The following is a 23482-nucleotide window of genomic DNA, read 5'->3' as shown; positions in this document are numbered from 1 at the left end:
GTACAGAGACCTCCAAGTGAGCACATCTGTAGAGCAGTCACCATGTCTCTCTGTGTCCTTCACCAACCTAGGTTGGGATGCTCAACCATTCCCCAGCTTTGCTTTTGGCTCTTCTCAACCACTCCCCCATCCCCACTTGCTGCCTGGAATGACACCTCACTAATAAAGTACTCACCTTCAATCCTTTTCCCATGCTGTTTTCTAGGGAATCTGGTGTCTCAGTTCTCTTTTGCTGTTTGAAAAACTGCCCCCGAACTTAGTGAATTGAACAATTTTATGTGCCCATGACTCTGTGGGTCAGGTGTTTGGGCTCAGCTGGAAAGTTCTTCTGCTGGTTTTGCCTGATGTCACTATGCGGCTATGGTAGTCTGGCAGCTGGATGGGGCTCCCCACAGCCCCTCCTCCTCCCTCTCCTGCTCTGGGAGGCTAGACCAGGCCTCTTCACCTGACAGTGTGATGTTTTCAGGAGGCAAGGGCAGAAGCTGCAGGATCCTTGAGGTCCATCCTTGGATGTCCCACTTGTGCCATATTCTGATGGTCAAGGTAAGTCAAGAATGGAAAAGTAGCCTCATCTCCCGATGGGAGAAGCAATAATGTCATCTTGCAAAGAGGTGTGGACAAGACGGAGGAACGTGGCCATCTCTGCCAACAACCTGCCGTGGAGCATAGGATGCTGCCATCGAAACTGCCACCTACTGCTGTGTTGGAAATCCTGCCCCTCAGGAAGAGGCCTGACAACTGCTTTTTATCATGTGATTGAATGTCTAGAGAGATGTGCACGAACGGACGGAAAAAGCATCAGGACTGACAGCATGATTCAGTGAAGCCTTAAGAATGAAATGGACTTCCATCAAGAGTGAGCCAGGGCTTTCAGCATCTATGTTAAAGCTGCCTTCCCTGCTGTGTCTGTCCCCACCCTTTGGCATCGCAGGCTGGCTTGTACCATGGTCCTCCCCTCCTCACTACTTCAAGGACTTTCTCCTGCAACTCCTCCTTTCCTGCACCCACAGTTTCTTTTTCTCAGTGTGTCATTCCCTGAGCACACAAATATGCCACGACACCTCCCCTGACCCAGCGCCCCAGCGCCCCAGCGCCCCAGCGCCCCAGCGCCCCAGCGCCCCAGCTCCTGCCCCACCTCTCTGCTTCCTTTGTGGAGCTCCTCCTGGTCTTCTGTTCTCTGGACCATGCCTCACCTTCCTCCGTCCACTCCGAGTCGGTCATCTCTCATACCACCCCTCCATGAGCCTGTGCCAGGAGGGTAAAGACCAGGCTCTCACCTGACCCTGTCCTCAGCTCTGTGCTCTCCTCGGGTTCCACCAGCCCTGTGGTTTTAAATACTGTAATCAAATGTAATTGCAAAACATGACACTTCCTGTATCATCTTTTTTTGCCTTTTCTTTTCCATTTTGTAAACGTTGAGTTTCCCAGCCTTGTCTGTTTTCTTTCGTCTTATGGCAGTGTCCTTCTGCAAAGATTACAGCCTGGAAACCCTATAAGGTTGCCTTGAATCGAAATTGACTCGACATTGGTGGATTTTGTGTCAACTAATGGAATTCCAGAACCTAGCCTTCAAATGTGTCAGCTCTCCTAATTTCTGGTGAAATAAATTTGACAAAATAAGGAAAAAAAAAAAAATTGCCGTAGAGTTGATGCTGACTCGTAGTGATTTTATAAGACAGAGTAGAAGTCTCCCACAGGGTTTCTAAGGCTGTAATCTTTACAGAAGCAGACTGCCACATCTTTCTCCCATGGAGCAGCTGATAGGTTCGAACTGCCAGCCTTTTGGTTAACAGCTGAGTGCTTATCCACTGCTCCACCAAGGCTCCTTCCTCTTCTCCTAGAGCTGCAGAAAGGCAGATGCAAGTCTGTGTCATAAAGCTGTTCCTAGAAATGACTCCTGAAAAACCCCTTGATGTCAGGGATTAATGCTGTGAACTGAGAAATTTGCTTTACCCTAGAAGCCTGTCGTCCTGACTAGTGTTTCCTGCCCTGGCAATACTTAAATTGATGCCTCTTCCTTCTCTGTTTGACCATTGCTTCTCCCCTTTTCTTGCACGTGAATGTAAGTAAAAATAAAACTGAGCCCATGCCTGAGGGCCTGCAGACCCTTCTCCCCAGCCCTGACCTCCACCTGAGCTTCAGGCCCTGATCCAATTGTCTCCGTATGTTGCCAGTTGGGGGTCTAAAAATTTCGAACAGCCCACATAAATGGTACCTCTACCGCCAGCCCTGAAGGGGGCCACTAGTTGTCAGTGAGTGCCCCAGATACCCTGTGTCAGGTGCACCCTCCAGCTGGGCATGACAGAAACCTAATCTGAACTGGCTTAAGCAGTAAGTGGGGTTCATTGGGAAGATACTCTGGTGGCTCGCAGAGTCCAAGATCCACTCACCGCCAGGCCTCAGGAGGAGCTGGTACAGAAGTGGCCAGAATAGTATCCAAAGGTGGTCAGGCCTCCCTTTATGGCCTTCTCGGCTTTCTTTTTATGGTGCAGCACTGGCGAATCCATGCACAAGGGGAACCCCAATGTTCCCTGACCTATCACTTGAGACCTGTGGATATTCCCCCTGCCAAGTGCATGGGGAGGGCTGCTATGTCCAGAACTCCCATGAGTCAGCAAGTACTTGTTAAACACCCCCCAATCCCAGTGAACCAGCCCTCCCCCTCTTCCCTCTAAAGTTCCAATATCTACACCCTGTTGTAACCAGAGAGAATCCAGTAAGCTGTGGAAAAGGCAACCAATAGTGGGTTTTCTTGGCATTCTAGCCAGAGATCTTTTCATTTTAAAAGAAGAGAGGCAATATTTAACACAAAGGAAAAGTTAGGCACAGCTGGGAAGTTGGGAGAATTTTTCCTGGAGAAACCACGCCAAGAAAGAGACTTCTCTGTGGGCCCATAGACTAGTCTACCTTGAAGAGAATACACAGAATCACATTGCTCGCTTGTGAAAGGCAAACTGCCAAAAAATTTATAAAACTGTTTGTGATCACAACAATTAGAGTTGTATTCTCCAGAATGTCAAGAAAATTAACAATCTTTTTGATGTTTTAAATGAATTTATTGTTGACTACAAGTTTAAATGACCACACATTTTCTAAACAAAACAAAACATTGCACCCAAACCCTCTAATTGTAAAGTGATGTTGACTAATATTTTGAGGTCATTCAATTATCAATTTGGCTTTTTCAGCAAAATTTAAGTTGAGGTAATGAAGTGGACTCTTTTTCTTGTGCCAGCTCTGTTCTGGGGGAACATGGCCCTGGAAGAATGAGGAGGGAGGAGCCAAGGTACAGTTGTATGTGGGTGCCCAGCCTGGGACCAGCTGGAGGCATCCTGGACTGGTCCCAGGTCTGGGCCTCAGGTCCTTCAGGACAGACTCTGTAGGGCCATCTCAGTGGCATTCCAGATCATTCCACATAACTCATGGCCCTCGGCTGTTCTTCAGTCTCCAGGCTCCTCTGGGCATCTTGGTCTCCTCTCTGAGGACTTATCTTGGCCTCCCTGTTTGCTTCTCAGCCCTGGGCAGCCCACCCACACTGTGAAGCTGCTTCCCAGCCTTTGTGAGTACCCCTGTCAGGCCCACCGGGCTTCTCGGGGTCTCCTTTCTTCCCGAAAATGGCCCCTAGGGCCCAGCCCTCTTTCCCTCCTTCCCCAGAACCCCCATTCTTAAAGCCTCCAGATAGCATCACGTGACATGCTGACCCCAGGCATTTGACTTTTTTTCCCTCTAATTTTTTAAAAAAATCTAAATAAAGAATACACCCATCCATTGCTGTCAAGTCAAATTCCAACTCATAATGACCTTCTAGGACAGAGTAGAACAGCCCGGTAGGGCTTCCAAGTCTATAAGTCTTTATGGAAGCAGACTGCCACATCTTTATCCCACTGAGTGGCTGATGGGTTTGAACTACTGACCTTTTGGTTAGTAGCTAAGCACTTAAACACTGTGCCACCAGGGATCCTTAAGGAATGCATCCATACATTTCAAAATAAATGGACATTGAAAGGCTCATACTGTGAATCAGAAGGCCTCTGATCTACCTCTTTCCCTCTGGGGGTCCAGTCCCCAGAGGCCCCCATTTCTAACTGCTTCTTCTGATTTGATCTCCATATTGCACATCTCTCTGACATGATCTGTGTTCCAGATCTTAGCTGTTGACTTGTTCGCTTGGTAGATAAGAATTCACTATGGCCACCCCCACTCCAGCCCCCATCCTCTGAATAGAGACCGCACAGTCTCAGGCAACGTCCAATAGCGTTTGCACCTTTAGACTGTGTGGACACTGTCCTTGCAGAGCCTTGTCGGCTCTGGTTACAAGTCCATTTGCCTGAAGTTCTGCTGAAGCTGCTGTTAACATTTGCTTCATTTTCTAAACTTGCAAGATTTTTTATCTACCTGTCTTCACTTTTCCCCAATGCCCCATCACAATGGGGAGATGCATAGCATTTTCCCAGGGGCATCAAACACTTCCCACCTTCTGCTCCATCTGCACTTGCTACCTTGCAATTGTTCCTCCAGATTCCCGGTTGTCTGTGTTGATTTATTCCCGATTCTGCTGGAGCATAAATCTCAGTAGCTTCCCACCAAAGAGGGCATGGGGTTGATTACTTGAGCCCTTTCATGTTCTAAAGTGTCTGCTCTACCCTTGCACTTGTTGGGTTGTTGGTTGAACTGTCAGAATGTAGAGAGCGTGCTCCTCTTATGTCTAGTTCCAGTGTTGTCCTTAAGAAGGCCAATGTCAGTCTGGCTCTTTTTCCCTTTGTGGGTGACTTTCTTTCCCATCTCTGGAAGTTTTGGGTCTTCCTGTTTATCTCCAGGGTCCTGGAATTTCACAGGAATCTGTATTGGGTACAGTTCCTTTACTCCTTGTAATCAGCCCTTTTAATCAGTTCTGGAATATTTTCTTTAGTAATTTCTCTTGCACTGCTTTCTTGGTTCTCTCTAGAACTTCTGAGAATTGGTTGTTGGCCTGATTGGTCCTCTAGTCTTCTTATCTGTTCCATTTTCCATTTGTCTTTTGATTCTAGTTGATGTGTGTATGTGTGTGTGGGAGGGTGTGTTTCTGGATATTTTTTAGAAATCCTTCTGCTGATTTTTTTTTTTAATTGCCATCATATCTTTAATTTCCAAGAGCTGTTTCTTGTTGTCTGATAGTTCCTTTGTCACAGCATCCTGTGGTAGTTTTATGGATGGAACCTTATTCTTGATTTCTGACCCTTGAGAATGTCAATGGGGTCTTCTCCAGGCTCCCCATCGGCCTGGCTGAGAGGCCTCAAAGTTGATCTGCAGTCTAAGACCCATCCTGCCTAATCCTAACTTCCTCCCTTTCCCCTCCTTGGGAATATCCCTGCACCAAGTTCAAGGGTTCTCACTTCTTTCTGCTCCCTCTCCCCTTTATGCCTCACTGGAGCTTCCCCCAGTACATCTCCTCCTTGTCTAAATCTGTCTTGGCATCTGCTCCCTGGAAGCCCCAGCTAAGGTCCCCCCACCCCCAGCCTCTCGGGATCAGAGGTGTGGGATGAATCGAAACTTCTCATAAGCACTTTGGGCTGGCTTCGTCTGTCCCATTACATCAGTCACCCACCTCCATCCATATGCAACCTCAAGAGCCAGTTAGAATTTATCTTTGGCTGATCTTCTCTCATTCCGTGTTTCCTGGTGGCTTCATTCCTTAGATGTACTGTTCATCCTAGCATCTGTACCCATGCCATACACATTTTTTAAAGATTTACTGTGATCATTATGGGATCATAGAAAGGATAAGAAATAATAAAATAATGGGAATTTCAGAGACTCCAGCATCCTATTGCTTCAGGCTCAGACTTCATCTGGAACAGCAAAACAAAGCCACCACCAGTTGCCAGGCACAGTTGCTCAGGTTGTGCAGAACACAGAGCACCCCACCTAAGAGGTACTATTCAGACTGAAATGCTTTCATTATCTTGGCAATCTCCAGAGCATCACGTGGACATAAATTAGGGATTACATTACACAAAGGCCCACTAATTAAATGATAGCAATTATCTAAAGGTTCCCCATATGTCCGTCAGTTTGTTGTATTGTGGTGGCTTGTGTGTTGGTGTGATGTTAGAAGGTATGCCACCAGTATTTCAAATACCAGAAGGGTCACCCATGGAGGACAGGTTTCAGCTGAACTTCCAGACTAAAACAGATGAGGAAGAAGGACCTGGAGGTTGTGTCCCGGTCCCCACGTTCCCCCTAGCCCTGTCTGTTGTTGCTCCTGAAGGTTCTCTCCTTGCTGGAGGCTGGCCCCTCCACTGTCCTGCAGCTCTGAAGCCTGTGGTCTGTGCTCAGTGGGCTTGGATACATGGAAACAGGGGCCCTGTGATCAGACACCTCCCCTGGGGCATCCTGAAGACTCTGACAGAGAAAAACCCGTTGCTATCAAGTCGACTGTGACTCACAGTGACCCTACAGGAGAGGGTAGAACTGCCCCATAGGGTTTCCAAGGAGTGGCTGGTGAATTCGAACTGTTGACATTTTGGTTAGTAGCCAAGTTCTTAGCCACAACGCCACCAGGGCTCTGACAGAGAAGTTGGGTGTAAACTGTGTCCTCAGAAGGTCCAGCTGCTCCTGGGCAACCTTTCCCAAACAGTGAATGCATGGTCAGACGACGTCAGCTGTGGGGAGGTGTCTCCCAGCCAGAGCAGCACAGACCCCAGTCAGGATGGCTGCCTCTCACTTCTGCTCCCAAACCAGCTCTCTCTGCCTCGCCTGCCTCCCAGTTCATTCTACCTACAACTGTTTCCCCAGACCTCCCTCCAAACCCTCTCCGACTATGGCTTCCCTCCTCCCTCCTCCCTCCTCCCTTTCTCTTCCCCTCTCCCTCCTTCCTGCCAGGCTCCCTCAGATCCCGCATCTCCCCCACCAGGTGCTGGGGCCTCTGCAGATCCCGCGGACTCCTCGCTCCCTTGGTACTCAGGATGCACCAGCACTGTGTGTACTTCTTAAACTTGTCACTCGATAAACAACACTGCAAGACGGTTGTTCCCCAGAAAGACCAGGACCTAGGACACTGAGAGACTGGCCTGGGGTGTCAGACAGCCGCAGTGGGCAGGGGCTCGGTGACCAAGGGTGGAAGTCATGCACATCTGCACGGATGTTCAAGCCTCGTCTCGGCATCAGGGTTCCGGGGTGGAGTGTCTGGTCTGTCTCCCACCTCGACTGCCTCCTCACTAGATTAATATCTTGCCCTTTCCATCGTCCACAGCCAATTCATCACCCCTCTGCTGTCCCCTCAAGCTCATCTCATGAAATTACAGGTCGTAATGGGCCTGTCCGTCTCCCTGCATCTCAAATTTGATGAAGTTTCTGGTTGTGAGCTCCAATTTTCTTTCCACTTTCTTCTCTCACCACTCCTCTGAGGGGTTAATTTTAATTTCAGGGGATATTGCTCCTTGTGTAATTGCACCCTCTCTGCCTTGCGGTACCAGAAACACGAACTCTCTTCCTTTAACAGCTATTTCTGACAAACTCCTTGTTCTAATCGACCCCCAGGATGTGCTCACTAACTTTAAAATTAAAATTCCAAGATCAAGATGAGGCAAAATGACTCGCAGCTGAGGGAAGAGCCATCCATTCCTCCCGAAACATCCACAAGCATCCGTGGAGGCCTCACCTGGTGAGTCCAGGTGGCCTCCAAGCACAGGTGTGTCTGTCTGACTGCCGCGGAGTCTACCCTAGCACGGCTGGTCCCAGACGTGGCTGAAGGTCAGAACCTCCTTGATATCTCCTAAACACATAGATTCCTGAGCCCCCGGAGTGTCAGGGGCGGCCCAGAGTGGGTGAGGGCCTGGGGCTGGGGAACCCGAGTCCTGACCCCTTGAGTCGTGGGGACCTAAGGAGAGAGGCACTGTCCTCCGGTTTCGGGCTCACCCCAACTATATTTTCCCAAAGCACAACTCTCCCTCACTACGGCCTGCTGCAAACCTCCAGTGACTTTGCATCCCCAATGCACGATGTGGAAATGCCCGATCGGGAATCTGAGTCTCCCGTAGTCTGGTTCCAACTTCCTGCTGCCCACCCTCCTGCACCCCTCCACTGCCACACTCATCTTCAGAGGGCTCTCCCACACCGGGGCCCTCCTATTATCGGCTTTCAGATGCTCTCCAGAGCCCTGTCCTAAGCATGCCCCCCCCTCCACATTCCCATCCTGCATCCCCAGCACCAACTCCTCCCATGAGGACCCCAGGTTGTATCTCTGCCTGGCACTCCTGAGCCAGATCAAAACACCAGCCAGTTCTGGTACATTTGGACACAGACACCATCTAGGCCCCACAGCCATGGGTGCCCCAGAACCTCCTGCCGTTGTCCTCCCAGGCCATCCTCCCCTTGCACCCCATACTTGAGTCAATATCCCCCAGGCCAGAAACTCCCACCCGGCTCTGACCTCCACGCACCACGACAGCCCAGACCGCTCGACGTCTTGTTCCTTCCTCATCCTGCTGTCCTCTCACCTCCCCTCAGACACCTCTCTGAGGTAGGGGCCTGAAGCAGACCCTGGGGACAAGGATTCCAGTGAAAATGGTTTGTTGGGAGGCGATTCCAGGAAGCAGCATAGGGTGTGGGGAAGAGAGACAGGGAGGGGAGGGTCTGTACCTAGTGTAGTTAGCAGTGAGCACTGTGGGTACCTGTGGCGAGGAGCAGGGGTGCTCATACACAAACCCCAGCAATCCTGGCTGAGATTTCCCCAGGGCACTAACCCCAGTGCCTCTGGGCTCCCAAACACCCATAATCCCACAGGCCCAGCATCTGGGGCAGCCACAGGTCCAGCAGTGCAGGAGCCGCAGCCGACATTTAACGGGGTCTTGGTGTTGAGATAAGGGGATGTGTGAATGCACTGACCTCATCCACTATGCCTCCTCTCACTCCATCTCTTCTCCAGCTCACTCTTGGCCATGCCCCACTAGTGCCTCAAACTCCTCAGCCCAGGACCCAAGCCCCTCCATGGTCTCATCAGCCTCAGCCTGGTGCCCAACCCTCCCCACCTCACAGCAGGATCAGTCCGTCCTTGTGCCTGACCCCCCATGCTCCGGTCAACATTGTCCCTGCCCTCACCCCACGCCCCACACCCACACCCTGTACCACATCCCGGCCACCCATCCCATGCCTCTGAGCCAATGGCCATACTGCTCCCTCTGCTCTGATTCTTGCCCCCCAGCATCCCAAAACTCTGGATTCTCAAGGTCCAGCTGAAATGTCACCTGCAGGCCTCTCTCAGCAGGGCAGGTGTCCCTGCTCTGCTTGCAGTTACCTGCTCTTCACACCTGGGCTGCACTGTTCTCAGCTTTGTAGAAAATACACCACCTGCTGGGGGTGGGGGGTAGGCTGGGCCAGAGGCGGCAGAAGAGAGAAGGGGGGCGCTGTGGCCAAAAGGAATTAGGATGAGCCAGCAGGAGCAGGGCCAGGAGGGGAGGATCCACCCCAATGTGGACACTCACCCTGACTGGGGTGTCTCTCCTGAGGGTCTCACTCCTTTGCTGTGGAAAGATCCAGGCCAGAGTCATCTTGGTGACCTAGGACAGGTAGAGAGGACCTGCCTCAAACAGGGAGAAATGAGGGGTGGGGTGGCTGGAGCACTGAGCCTGGTGATGAAGGCCCAGGGGTGAACTAAGGCTTGGGCAGTGTCCCCCAGAGCCCCAGGTCCCTGTGCCAGCCCCAGATGGCTGGACCTGCAGGTCCTCACATCCTGGCAAGAGCACCCGGGAGACAATGGGCTGGGCTGGCCTTGGAAGCCACTTCTGGACTGACACAGAGCATGACCACCATCCCTCCCAGCCTGCTCACAGCACTTGGCACCTCCATATGCCCAGTTGGAGCTCACTATTTTTAGGAAAAGGGGAGACCTTGGAACAGATCCTTGAAAGAGAAGTTGCTCGTGACTAAGTGGAGGCAGGGATGTCATAGCACAAGGACCCGTGCCCTATGCTCAGCCAGCTGGGCCCACTGTGCCAGTGGCAGCTGCTCCCCTAGATCAGCCTCTGTCCTCATCACACGCAGCCACCCGAGCTCAGACAGCTGCTGCAGTGCCAGCCCAGAGCGCACACGGAAGCTTCTCTGGACTAGTGCCAAGAAAGCTTTACTAAGCCATGAGGCACACTCTGGCCTTTGCCTGCTCGCACATGCACACTCATATGTGTACACACTCACACATAAACAATGAACTCACATGTCCACTCACACACGTGTACATACATGCACACACATACATATTCACTTGTATGTACATACACACTAGCAACTGTGCATACACTTATGCAATGTGCACACTTGCTCACATGTGCACACTCTCACGTCCGCACTCTCACACACATACGCGAGCATGTGCGATACACTAACTCACAAGCATGTGCACACATGCACACCCTCACACCTGCATCTATGTGTAGGTGCACACATACTTGCATACATGTGCACACACATTTAATAGCTGAATGCAGTAAAAATCACACATAAGCCCTGCAGCCTGGTTATAAGTATAGTGACAATAATTCTCCTTACTGCTTTTATTAAAAAAAAAAAAAAATTATTCCTGTCAGACATTGGAAAAATAAGGAAGATACAAAGATATTTTCACTATTTTCTCTCAGTTGAGGTTCCTGGTCTGTGGTTCCTGGTGATTGGCTAAGAGGGGCCTGAAAATTGTTCCAATTAGAACTTTCTGCTTTTGTCTCCCAGGGCAGGGCTGGGTGGCATCACTTGGTGTTTCAGAGGGTGTGTCCGGAATGTGAGGTGTGCGCATGAGTGTATGCATACGTGGGTGTGCACATATACAGACCAACTCCCACAACCATGACTCGTGTCCTAATGCCTGAGGCTGGGCTCCCTGCCCTAGTCAGTGGTCTCCACGAGCTTAGCCCTGACTCACAAGGACGGAGGGCCCCATGTCAAGCAGCAACACCCGCTCCTCTTTTCTAACACGCCACCAAGTATGTGACAAGGAAACTCCTGGCTGAGCCCATCACAAATGGCAAAGTTGTTGCTGTGACCATGGCTGTGCAAGGAAGGCCTCTCAGTGGGGTGCCTCCGTTTGCACCATGTTATGTGGTTCTACATGTGTCTCCTGTGTGCACATGTCTGTGCCACATAAGTGATCCTGCATGTGCCTCCTGTGTATACATGTGTCTGTGCCCATGAATGTGGTCCTGTGTGTGCTTCCTGTGTGCACATGTGTTTGCACCACATATGTGATCCTGTGTGTGCCTCCTGTGTATACATGTGTCTGTGCCCACATGTGTGGTTCTGCATGTGCCTCCTGTGTGCACATGTCTGTGTGTGCCTCCTGTGTGCCTGCCTATGCCACATGTGTGGTTCTGCATGTGCCTCCTGTGTGCACACATTTCTGAGCCCACATATGTGATCCTCTGTGTGCCTCCTGTACACGTCTTTGCCACACGTGATCTTGTGTATGCCTCCTATGTGCACATGTGTCTGTGCACTTGTGTGGTCCTGTGTGTGTCCCCATGTACAAGTGAGTCTGTTCCCACATGTGATCCTGTGTGTACCTCCTGCATGCATACATGTCTGCACTCGTGTATGGTCCTGTGCATGCCTGTTTTGAGCACGTGTCTGCGCACACATGACCGCATGTCTGGTCCTGCGTGCTTCCTGCATGAGTATGTGTCTGTCTGCATGTGGCCCGTGTGGTGTGTGCAAGTCCATGGTCCAAATACAGGAACACATCTTCCCAATGTGCTTTTGTGTGTGTGGTGCCCTCTCCAGGCAGCTAGGTGATCGCCTCTGCTGCAAACGCACACCTGGCAGGTCTGGAATTGAAATCTTTAACTCTTGTTACAATTCCTGTCTCAGGTTTTCTTGAAGTTCCTGCATTATTCCACTTTCAACCTGGAGATCTATCACGTGAGCTACCTCCGTAGTTGTGAGACACACTGAGGACAGGTAGCTGCAGGCAATGCCCTGCCCTGGCCGCCCACCATCTGCAGCCTTCCTGTCCTCCTGATGCACTGAGATGCCACACTCAGGGTCAAGCATGTACCTGAACCGAGTGTGGGTGGGTTCCCTCTGCCTGGGCCTCTCTTGGTGGAAAGATGGTTGGTGACAGGGGTGTTGGGTCATCTGGGAGGTTCCTGGGGCTGCTCAGGGCCATGTGGGCTGCTGTGGTTATGGGTGTTGATGCTGGTTCAGTGGAGCTGCAGGTGGGAGGCACCACCCTTTCTAGGAGCTTCTCAAGCCTCTTTTGGAAGAAACAAGTATGAATTATAAATGAACTAGTGGAACAAGTGGTCCAGCACTTGGTGGGCTGATTTCCCTGCAGACTTGGCTTTCTGTGCTGGATCTGCCCACTCCATGAGTGAAGACGGAGTGGGTCTGGCTGGACAGGGTGTGACATTGTGTTGTAGGCAAGGACTCAAGGCAGGCTGGGTACATGGAGGATCTCCAGGTACACTCTACTCCACTCTCCTGGGCAGGTGGTCTCCTGTCTCTCTCTGGACCCCCAGCCCATGAGGCCCTAGGTAAACAGTGATCAGGTCAGGAAGGTGGCAGTGGGTGGGAAGACAAGAGGGCTGGGACAGACATACAAAGAGGCTGCCTCCTGGGAAGGAATGTAGAAGGTGACTTGGTCACTTCTTACCTTCCCCATTGTCTGTCTGTGCCTGTCACTTGGTATAATGTCAACAGAGAAGGACAGCCTGAGGTTGGAGATCCTCCTCCTGACCCCGGGACTGCAGGAGGAGGAGGAAGGTTACAAGACCTGGAGGGGGACCCAAGTCTGCCCTGAGGGTCTCCCGGCAGCTGCTCTGAGGAAGGGATCCCCCAGCCCTAATCCTGAGGGAGCACCAACGACTGGCCAGGCTGTGTGGGGTGGGGGCTGCAGCCTGGGGAAGATGAGGAAGTGAGGGTGCTCTCAAGAGGGAAGGGCACAGTCTCGACTTGGGCCTGAGAGTAACCAGAAGCAAGAGGGTGGCTGGAGCATGGACATGGCATCTGGCCCTCTCCTAACTCCCAACTTGCTGTGTCTCCTCACCTGTCATTTATGGGATGGCTCGCTAGCACCTGTCTGCCTGAATGTCATTTCAGGTGTGCAGCAGGGCCCATGGCATGTGTTGTGTCCAGGCGGAGGGTAGGAGGGAGCTCCCCTACCCTGAAAGCCATGACACATAGACATACAGTTCAGATGGATGGATGGATGGACAGAGCCTGGGGGACAGAGGGAGCAGGAACTCCACACACCAGCTGCAGCCCTGCCTCACTGACAGGAAAAGGACCCGATGCCACGTGCAGAGAGAGAAAGGGGAGCAGGCACAGATTTGCATTCTGGGCTGTGCTCGGCGGACAGGCCAGGCATCCCAGGCTGACCCCCTCATGGCCAGGCCCCCTCCCTCTGTGGGGCCTCCAGTTCACAGTGGCAGGTGCCTTCCTTCCCTTCAGCCACTGCCACAGTACACCCAGCAGGCCATCTCCCCATCACTGTTGAGGCTCCAGTCCTTGGTTCCCTGGTTCATCCTCCCTCTCCAGCAGGACTTCAAGCCCCCTCATCTGTGCTCTGGCCCCATCCTCTGCCCCACATGCCCAACAGCCCTCCAGCTCCTATATCTAGACAAGCGGATGGTGTGCACCTTGTAGAAGTCACAGTCTCCAGCTCAGCCAGGCCAATTCATCCCATAGCCTTGGTGGGGGTGGGGGTGGGGTTCCATGACCAGCAGAGGCTTTCTGCCCTTACTGCACACCCCTACCCTCTCTGCAGATGAGCTCACCCTCCTCTGCTCTTGGGTCTCAGTAAGGGCCCATCCAACCTTGACGAATATGCCAAGTAACTCCATCTCCCCCACCTAAGCCTCTTTCCCCCATCTCCTGGGGCCTTACAGTGAGGTAGCCTCTCATCAGTATCCACACTCCCTCTTATAAATCTGCTTGTTCTGTCTTTAATTTGAAACAAAGACCCCTCTCCACTGCGCCTCCCTGAGCAGCTGCCTCCTTCCCACACTGAGTCACCTTCCTCACCAAGCCTGTCCTCAAGCCCTCAGGTGGACCCTTCCCCTTGCTGAGGTCACAACCTCACAGCCACTCCACAGAAGGCACTCTCCAGCTTTGCCTTTCCTGAACTCCTTCAGCTTCTGCAATGGCCTCCCTTCCTTGAAAGCCTAGTCTCAGTGCCCAGCCTCACCCTTCTCACTTGGTTTCCTCCTACCTTTCAGAAGCTCCTTGGAGGCTGCCCTTTGTCCATCATTTCCCCCCATCCACCCCTCCAGGGCCACCTCATCCAAACAGAGGCTTCCAGAACCTCTGGGTGAGATGTCCTGCTCCCTCAGACATCTGTCCACCCACTGCCTCTCTGCACCTTCTTCCCTTCGCTCACATGCCCCCACGGGACCTTGTATCAATAGTCAGCACTGTGGGGTGTTTGCATAAACCAGTAATAACAAGTAAACAGTATTTGGAGCTATGGGATGGGAGGATTCATCTAGACTAGCTCAAGCATGCAGATGCAAAAAGAACAGGACGGGATCCCAGAGCCTCTGGATGTGAGGAAGAGGAAGAGGGTTCCCAGGACCTGAGAGGAGGGGCCAGCAATGTAACTTGACCCTACAAAGGCCAGTAAATTTCCACCAGTCCTTAAACTAGCCCAATGTCTGGGGTCTTAAATGCTAGCAAGCAGCCATCTAAGATGCATCAATGAGTCTCAATCGACCTGGATCAAAGGAGAATGAAGAACACCAAGCTAACAAGGTAATTATGAGCCCAAGAGACAGAAAGGGCCACATGAACCAGAGACTACATCATCCTGAGACCAGAAGAACTAGATGGTGCTCGGCCACAACTGATAACCACCCTGACAGGGAACAGAACAGAGAACCCCTGAGGGAGCAGGAGAACAGGGGGTTGCAGACCCCAAATTCTCATAAAAAGACCAGGCTTAATGGTCTGACTGAGACTAGAAGGACCCCGGCGGTCAGGGTCCCCAAACCTTCTGTTGGCCCAGGACAGGAACCATTCCCAAAGCCAACTCGTCAGACTTGAATTGGACTGGTCAATGGGTTGGAGAGAGATGCTGATGAGGAGTGAGCTACTTGCACCACGTGGTCACTTGAGACTATGTTGGCATCTCCTATCTGGAGGGGAGATGGCAGGGAAGAGGGGTTAGACTGGCAAAATGGTCACCAAAGGAGAGACTGGAGGGAGGCAGCGGGCTCACTCATTGGGGGGAGAGTAAATGGGAGTATGTAGTAAGGTGTATATAAGTTTATATGTGAGAGACTGACTTGATTTGTAAACTTTCACTTAAAGCACAATAAAAATTATTTAAAAAAAAACAAAAACAAAACTAGCCCAAGCCAGATTTGGCCCAGCCCGCATTTGCAGAAGGGCCAGCTGTGACCACTAATTGACTTCAGCGGAGGATGCAGCAGCAGGTGGAATGAGCCAGAAGGAAAACCATGACCTGGACCCTATTCCGAAGCCAGAGGTCTGACCTCCTGTTTCCTGGCCGCCTTCTAGAATTTTCCCTCCCCCAGAACACCTGTGCAGCTGCCAGCTCACTGCTTAGATCACATATAAGCCCTGCTACAGCTCTGGGAGCTGGATCTGAGGAATTTCCTCCCGGCTCTTTGCTCTGCACATTGCAATAAAGTTACTTCCTCCTTCTCAAAGACTGTTTGGTGTTCAGGTAATTGGCAAGTCATCAGAAAAAATGCAAGTGAAAAGATCATGAAATACCACTCTGCACCCAGAGAATGGTGGAGATCTGAAAGGCTGATGACACCTGATGTTGCAAAGACACAGACCAGCTGGAGTGCTCACCCTCAATGGGACAGTGGATGGGACTGCCTGTCAGGTTTTTATCAAGTTAAACATACACTTGTTTTACGGTCCAGCAACTCCAGACTTCAACATTCACACATACACACGAAATACACAAGTTTATAAAAAAAAAAACTTAGCACGAATGTTCACTACAGCTTATTCATAACAGCAAAAAAACTGGAAACAACCCGTGTCTACCAACAGGGAAATAGACAAGCAACTGTGGTGCGTCCACAGAGTAGGGTAATGCTCAGTGATAAACAGGAGTTCCTGGGCAACAGAAGCTTGTTGTGTCGATGGAGACAGGCAGGGACCGTATGCTGCAGTGTTCCCTGGACATAAAGTGCAAGGACAAGTAAAGCCCTCTGTGGAGATGGAGGTCAGATGTGGTTGCCTCTGGTTGGTGGGTGGGGTGGGGTAAGGGAGGGGCTCCAGGGAACTTTCTGGGGGGGGTAGCAATTGCCCACACCTTGGTGTGAGTGGGTCAGTGTTGTTACACAGGTGTATGCATATTTCATACCATTGAACTTACACTTAATATTTATACATTTCACTGTAGTGAATGACACCACAATAAAAATAACAAAATTATATATATATTAAAAAGAGGGTGGGAGGCGAGGAAGTAGAGGCAGCAATTCTAGATGGTCCCTTCCAGGATGGTGTCAGGAAGGGAAACAGAAAATGAGGCAAGCACGGCAGGGGCTTGGGGCCAGGGAGCTTTTGAAGTGGGACACATTGTAGCATGTCTGTGTGCTGATGGAAACCACCCAGGAGAAGGACAGGGCTTGCACTGGGAGAAAAGGCCCTGTAGACAAGAGGGCCTTTTGAAGGGGAGGCAGGACACGTGGGCAGAAAACACCGAGAATCCTCCTCTGAATCCTCCTGAAGAGGAGGGGAGGTCATCCTCCAAGTGGACAGGGAGGGACTTGGGGAGGTAAAGAGTGAAGAGTCTGAAGATCGGAGAGGGTGGCAGTTGACGAGGAAGCTGCGCAGGCTGTCTGGGCAGCGCTGGGCCTGTGGTCCAGAGTTAGAACAAGACCATCCTCAGGTATATGCACTCCCACCACTTCCTATTTCTTGGAGAATGGGGTACAGAGCAAGGAGGAAGTCTGCTTGCCCAGAGCTGGTGTTTCGTCAGGTGGGCACAGTGGAGGTAGATACAGGGTGGTAGCCGGAGGATCCCGGTAAAGATGCTGCCTGGACTAGGCTCACCTCTGCTCTCACCATGAGACATCCACATTGCAGTGCCACCCACCCTCCCTGTGCCCAGGGGCCGTGCATAGACAGAGGGCAGATGCAGGACCCAACTTCCCCTGCATTGGTGACAGCAGAGAGCAAGGTTGGAGACCCCCAGAAGCTTCCAGAGCTTGGCATACATCTGGTATTGGGGGTCCACATGTGTGAGGTGGGGGACAGCTTGAAGCCCAGCAGATGGCTGGGGTCTCATCCCACATCCTGGGTGCCAAGCCAAGGAATTTAGGTTTCATCCTGCGTGAGCCTGTGAGCTGCTTAAGGGCTGAGATGAATGCGTCAGAATGCATTCTACATTGAAAGCTGTGGAGTTTGGGTGGGAAGCTACTGCCGAAGCCCAAAACAGGATGAAAAGGTGATCACATGAGGGGCATATTTGATGATGGAGGACAGGAAGAGATTCGGGGGCTATTTAGGAGGCATTGTCCAGTTTTGACTGGTCACGGGGAGGAGGGGAGGAGATGGAGCAGGGGTCTCTGGTTTTTTACTGGGCAGCAGAATGGGTGGTGATGGACAGGGAGCAAGGCAGGCAATAGGTATGAGAGGAAGATGAGGCATTTGGACCCAGACATGTTGAGGTCAAGGTGTCTGGGGCATCTTAGCCATCTGCTGTACCCATCTGGGGTTCAGAAGGGAAATCCGACTAAGAGCTAGACTCAGGCCAACACCACAGAGGATGGAGGCATGGGGTTGCTCAGAGTGAGGAGAAAAGACAATTAAAGTGGGAAGTGGAGAAAGCACACCAGTGCCATTCTCTCAGGGAACTGGGCACCTGCAGAACATTCTAGAACACCTGTCTGAGAAAGGCATGAAAGGCCAAAGTGAGTTGAAGTCATCATTGTAAGGCCATCCTGCACTGAGCAGTGTCTGGCCCACAGAAGGTGCAAAGAGTTGTTGGATGAATGAATGAATGAGTGAGATTATAAATTGCTTTCCCCTAAAGCTTTCTGAAGGACCCTGGTGGCACTGTGGTTAAGTGATCAGCTGCTAACTGGAAGGTCAGTGGTTCAAACCCACCAGCTGCTCCTTGGGAGAAAGATGTGGCAGTCTGCTTCCATAAAGATTACAGCCCTGGTAACCATATGATGCAGTTCTACTCTGTCCTAGAGGGTCCCTGTGAGTTGGAATCAACTCAATGGCAATGGGTTTGGTTTCGGTTAAAGCTTTTTGAGAAGTACCATCTCTTCTCACAAAAAAAAAAAAAAAAAAAAGATTAAAGAAAACTGTAGGCCATAAAAGAAATGCTGCAGCCCAGCTTCCAAGACCTGTAGATCTTCTTCCAGGTGCCTGGACAAGCACTTCCTTGACATCATGCCTCTTGGAGGTCCTGGGAATTTAAGTAAGGACAGTGGGTGCCAGTGGCCTCAGCAGGTTGTGTTGGCTGGGTGGTGGCCCTGCCCAAGTCTGTCATGTTAGAGGCCTGCTGCTCCAGTGCCCACTCCTGACAGGGCCGGACAGTGATGTGGAGGAGTTAGAGCCCTTCCGGAGACCTGGGCCAGTAACTGCTATTGCCAACTTATTTTTTGTCCTGGAAGTGTCCTGTTTTACCTTTTAATAGTCCAGATGGACCAAAGCCAAACATCAGAATTCCTTACCACCTGCTCTTGACCTTTTTCAGCCTACAGCCTGTTTTGGTAAAGCCCATAACTGACTCTGAGCAACACATTTCTGGACTTTAAACAAGGTGTCCTGGCCAAGCTGGGGGGTGGTGAACAGAACACAATCAAACCAGTGAGTGGATGGGGCAGCCAAAACCATCCTGCTGCTAATGACAATAAGGCACAGTGGTTAGGAGCAAGGAGCTTCGGGCTTTGACCAATCTGCCTAGGTTCTGGACTCAGGTCCTGGTCCTGCCACTTCCTAGCTCTGTGACCTTAGACGAGACATCCACCTATGACTCAGTCTCCTCATCTGTAAAATGGTGACAATAATAGTACCTACCTCATAGAGTAGCAGGCAGTGCATACAGATATTAGCCTGCACCATCATCACCATCATCATCATCGCTATCACCATTGTCAACCTCATAACCACCATCATCATCACCATCACCACCATCACCATCATCGTCATCACTATCACCATTGTCAACATCATCACCATCATCGTCATCATCACCATGATCGTCTCCATCATCACCACCATCATTGCCATCATCATCTCCATCATCACTACCATCATCGCCATCATCATCATCACCATCATCATCAGTATTGCTAGCAGCTAATGGAGATGAGCCACGTTGCTAAGTTTTTACTCCTCTTTAGAATTTACATCTGGGTCCTGGAACTGGACTGAAGAAATGTGAAGCTTAGTTACTGGAGTTTCTTTCCAGTCCGCGGCAGACCTACATCAAACACGGGTTGAGAGTCCACAAGACAGTGAGCAGGGGAAGAGGCATGTGAGTGAAGGGCAGCTGTGACCAGCTTGTTGCCAGCCCACCCCTTTGTCATCTTCCCCATCTTCCCACCTGTAGCCCATATTCCAGAGCCTCAATCAGTTTTCTTCTCCTCTGTCAGGCTTCCCTGTCTCTACAACTACCGTGTGTTTCCTGCTGGGGGCTGTGAGCATTTGGCATGGACCTGGCATATAAATGAAAACACCCAGTCTAGTCAGTGGGCAGTTAATTTTCTTTATTTTTTCACAAGCTTTGAATTCAGAAATAAAAGCCACAACAAGTAGGTTGTTAAGTAAAAATGGGGGTGACTACAAAGAAAACCTTTGTACAAAACTTTAAAAATCAGGCTGCCCCATCCTTCTTTGGAGGGAACAGGACTCAGGCAAGCCAGGAGTAGCCACCACGGCCACCACCACTGTCAGGCCTGAATGAGGAGGGAGAGATGCCTCTCTGTGTGAGTCTGTCTCAGTGGGACCAGAGCTGACTGAAGGACACACAGACCAGAGCAACGTGACAGCAGTCACAGTCGCTGAGATGAGTGTTTCTGACTCAGGACGTAGATGGTGCTTTTCTGCAGCCAAGTGCAGTGGCCCTGCCTTTCTGAGGATTCGCAGGAGATCTCAGTGGGGGTGGGGTGGAGAGGGCTTCTTTCTAGGGTAGACTTGGGGAGGAGCAGTGAGTAAACATCTTCAACTTAGGAGTTTTGGAACTGCTTCAAGGGTTGAGGTCTTGGCGTCGTGCCAATGTCGGTCCTTGGCGTGTTTTGTGAGACATACTCGAAGACTTGCATACACAATTTAGGGACATGCATTGACTATCCTAAAACAGCTACACGGTACAAGGAGCCAGCACTCAGAGAATCATGGAGCCATGGGGCTGGGAGTGGGGGGACAGTACGAGACAAGGCCACCTGGGGTCACTAGGAAGGAATGAAGACACCATGCTCTGAGGTGAGTCCATATAAGTACACAACTGTGGGGCAAGGTATTTCCAAGCAAACACACCACACTAGTACCGCTTCTTCCTAAACAAAAATAGAGAGGACATCACTCAATTCCCCATCAGTACCAAATGGAACTGTGGGTTTCTAGAACACCCACAGTGCCAGGAACAGATGTAATTCCAGACTCCTTCGCTTGCCTGTCAGCCGAGGCTGGTGATGTTGGAGCGGCCACCGGGGGGAGCGACTATGCGGTGGCCAGTGCGCCGGGGGTTGTTGTCATCGATCTGGGCACCTGGAACAGAGCAGGAGGTGACTCCTGGACAGAACTATGGACACCAGTTAGACTTGCTGTTCCGAAAGACTGGCCTCTATCACCATTCACCTTTGCATGCTGAGCCCTTCGGTGGCAATGCCTCCAGTCTGCTCCCCCTAAGGGCTCAGCCCACATGCACTTCTGGATGCCTCACACTCTCTCCACTGTGCACCCTGGGATCTGGCTCGACAGCCCTGGCCACCCGCACTGCATCTGTCTCAGGCCTGTCTCTCTTTTATTATTGTTATTGGTGAAAATACACAGGGCAAAACAAGAATTTCTACACATATAATTCAGTGACATTGATTACACTCTTCAAATTATACAAACATTCTCATTATCCTCTTAAAAATTATTTCACCACCATTAACATAAACTCACTGCCCCTACGCTTCTCATCTAATTTTTTGAGTTGCTGTTGTCAGTTTGATCACATAAAGATAATTTTTAAAAGAGCATGATGCTCAAGATTGAGTTTAAGGGTTAAAGATTACTTGTCTGGCTTCCCCCAGGAGAATCTGACCCTCTTAACATGAGGATCAAACACTTATGAGCACCTATTGTGAGTGTCTGTCAGTTTGTCCTACTGTGGGGGCTTGTGTGTTGCTGTGATGCTAGAAGCTATGCCACCAGTATTCAAATACCAGCAGGGTCACTCATGGAGGACAGGTTTCAGCTGAGCTTCCAGACTAACACAGACTAAGACAAAGGGCCTGGCAGTCTACTTCTTAAAAGAAAAAGCTAGTGAAAACCCTCTGAACAGCAGCAGAACACTGTTTGATATAGTGCTGGAAGATGAGCCCCTTAGGTTGGAAGGTACTCAACTACGACTGGGGAAGAGCTGCCTCCTCAAATTAGAGTCAACCTTAATGACGTGGATGGAGTCAAGCTCTGGGGATCTTCATTTGCTAATGTGGCATGACTCAAAATAAGAAGAAACAGCTGCAAACATCCAATAATAATCAGAACCTGAAATATATGAAGTATGAATCTAGAGAAATTGTAAATGGTCAAAAATGAAATGGAATGCATAAAGACCAATATCCTAGGCATTAGTGAGCTGAAATGGACTGGTATTGGTCATTTTTAATCAGACAATCATATGGTCTACTATGCTGGGAAGGACAATTTGAAGAGGAATGGCATTGCATTCATAGTCTGAAAGAACATTTCAAGATCAATCCTGAAGAACAAGGCTGTCAGTCATAGGATAATATCCATATGCCTATTTTTACAAGGAAGCCCAGTTAATATGACTATTATTCAAATTTACACACCATTAAAGCCAAAGATAAAGAAATTGAAGATTGTTACCAACTTCTACAGTCTGAAATTGATCAAACATGCAATCAGGATGCACTGATAATTACTAGTGATTGGAATGTCAAAGTTGGAAACAAAGAACAAAGATTGGTAGTTGGAAAATATTGCCTTGGTGATAGAAACGATGCCAGAGATTGCATGATTGAATTTTGCAAGACCAACGACTTCTTCATTGCAAATACCTTTTTTCATCAATATAAACAGAGACTACACATTTGGAGGAAACCCTGGTGGAATAGTGGTTAAGTGCTACGGCTGCTAACCAAGAGGCCGGCACTTCAAATCCACTAGGTGCTCCTTGGAAACTCTATTGGGCAGTTCTATGTCCTACAGTGTCACTATATGAGTCGGAATCGACTCAACAGCAGTGGGTTTGTTTTTATTTGTTTTTTATACACATGGACCTCGCCAGATGGAATACACAGGAATCAAATCGATTACATCTGTGGAAACAGACAATGGAAAAGCTCAATATCATCAGTCAGAACAAGGCCAGGGGCCGACTGTGGAACAGACCATCAATTGCTCATATGCAAGTTCAAGTTGAGACTGAAGAAAATTAGAACAAATCCATGAGAGCCAAAATATGACCTTGAGTATATCCCACCTGAATTTAGAGACCATCTCGAGAATAGATTTGACAGGTTGAACACTAATAACTGAAGACCAGATGAGTTGTGAAATGACATCATACATGAAGAAAGCAAGAGGTCACTAAAAAGGGAAGAAAGAAAAGACCAAAATGGATCTTTCTGAAACTTGCTCTTGAATGTTGGGCATCTAAAACAAAAGGAAGAAATGATGAAGTAAAAGAACTGGACAGAAGATTTCAAAGGGTGGCTCGAGAAGACAAGTATTATAATGACATGTACAAAGACCTGGAGATAGAAAACCAAAAGAGAAGAACATGCTTGGCATTTCTCAAGCTGGAAGAACTGAAGAAAAACTCAAGCCTCGAGTTGCAATAGTGAAGTATTCTTTGACGGAAAACATTAAACTACGGAGGAAGCATCAAAAGGAGATGGAAGGAATACACAGAGTCACTATACCAAAAGTTATTCGTAGACATTTAACCATTTCAGGAGGTAGCATATGATCAGGAACCAATGGTACTGAAGAAAGAATTTCAAGTTCCACTCAAGGCACTGGTGGATAAGGAAGTTCTGGGAATTCACAGAACACCAGGTGAGATGTTTCAACAAACAGATGCCATGCTGGAAGCACTCACTTGTCTGTGCCAAGAAATATGGAAGACAGCTACCTGGCCAACCCACTGGAAGAGATCCACATTTACGTCTATTCCCAAGAAAGGTGATCCAACGGAAAGCAGAAATTATCGGACAATATTATTAACCCTGGTGGCGTAGTGGATAAGTGCTATGGCTGCTAACCAAAAGGTCAGCAATTCAAATCCACTAGGCTCTCCTCTACTACAGTTCTACTCTGTCCTATAGGGTCACTATGAGTC

At 49.9% G+C, this 23482-nt stretch overlaps 1 protein-coding gene across 2 annotated transcripts in view; it reads right to left on the bottom strand.

Annotated features, from left to right (window-relative positions):
* Window positions 1-19667: 19667 nt before the first annotated feature.
* CRMP1 (collapsin response mediator protein 1) overlaps window positions 19668-23482 on the bottom strand; it is a 103247-nt gene continuing 99432 nt past the window's right edge. For both annotated transcript variants that reach the window (XM_064286251.1, XM_064286252.1), the window contains exon 14: window positions 19668-20670. In XM_064286251.1, the coding sequence (XP_064142321.1) occupies window positions 20579-20670 (92 nt within the window). In that variant the 3' untranslated portion in view covers window positions 19668-20578. The remainder of the gene's footprint in view (window positions 20671-23482) is intronic.

Source organism: Loxodonta africana, chromosome 5, assembly GCF_030014295.1.
Source record: "Loxodonta africana isolate mLoxAfr1 chromosome 5, mLoxAfr1.hap2, whole genome shotgun sequence".
Taxonomy (NCBI): domain Eukaryota; kingdom Metazoa; phylum Chordata; class Mammalia; order Proboscidea; family Elephantidae; genus Loxodonta; species Loxodonta africana.
This window is presented reverse-complemented; position numbering and strand designations above follow the sequence as displayed.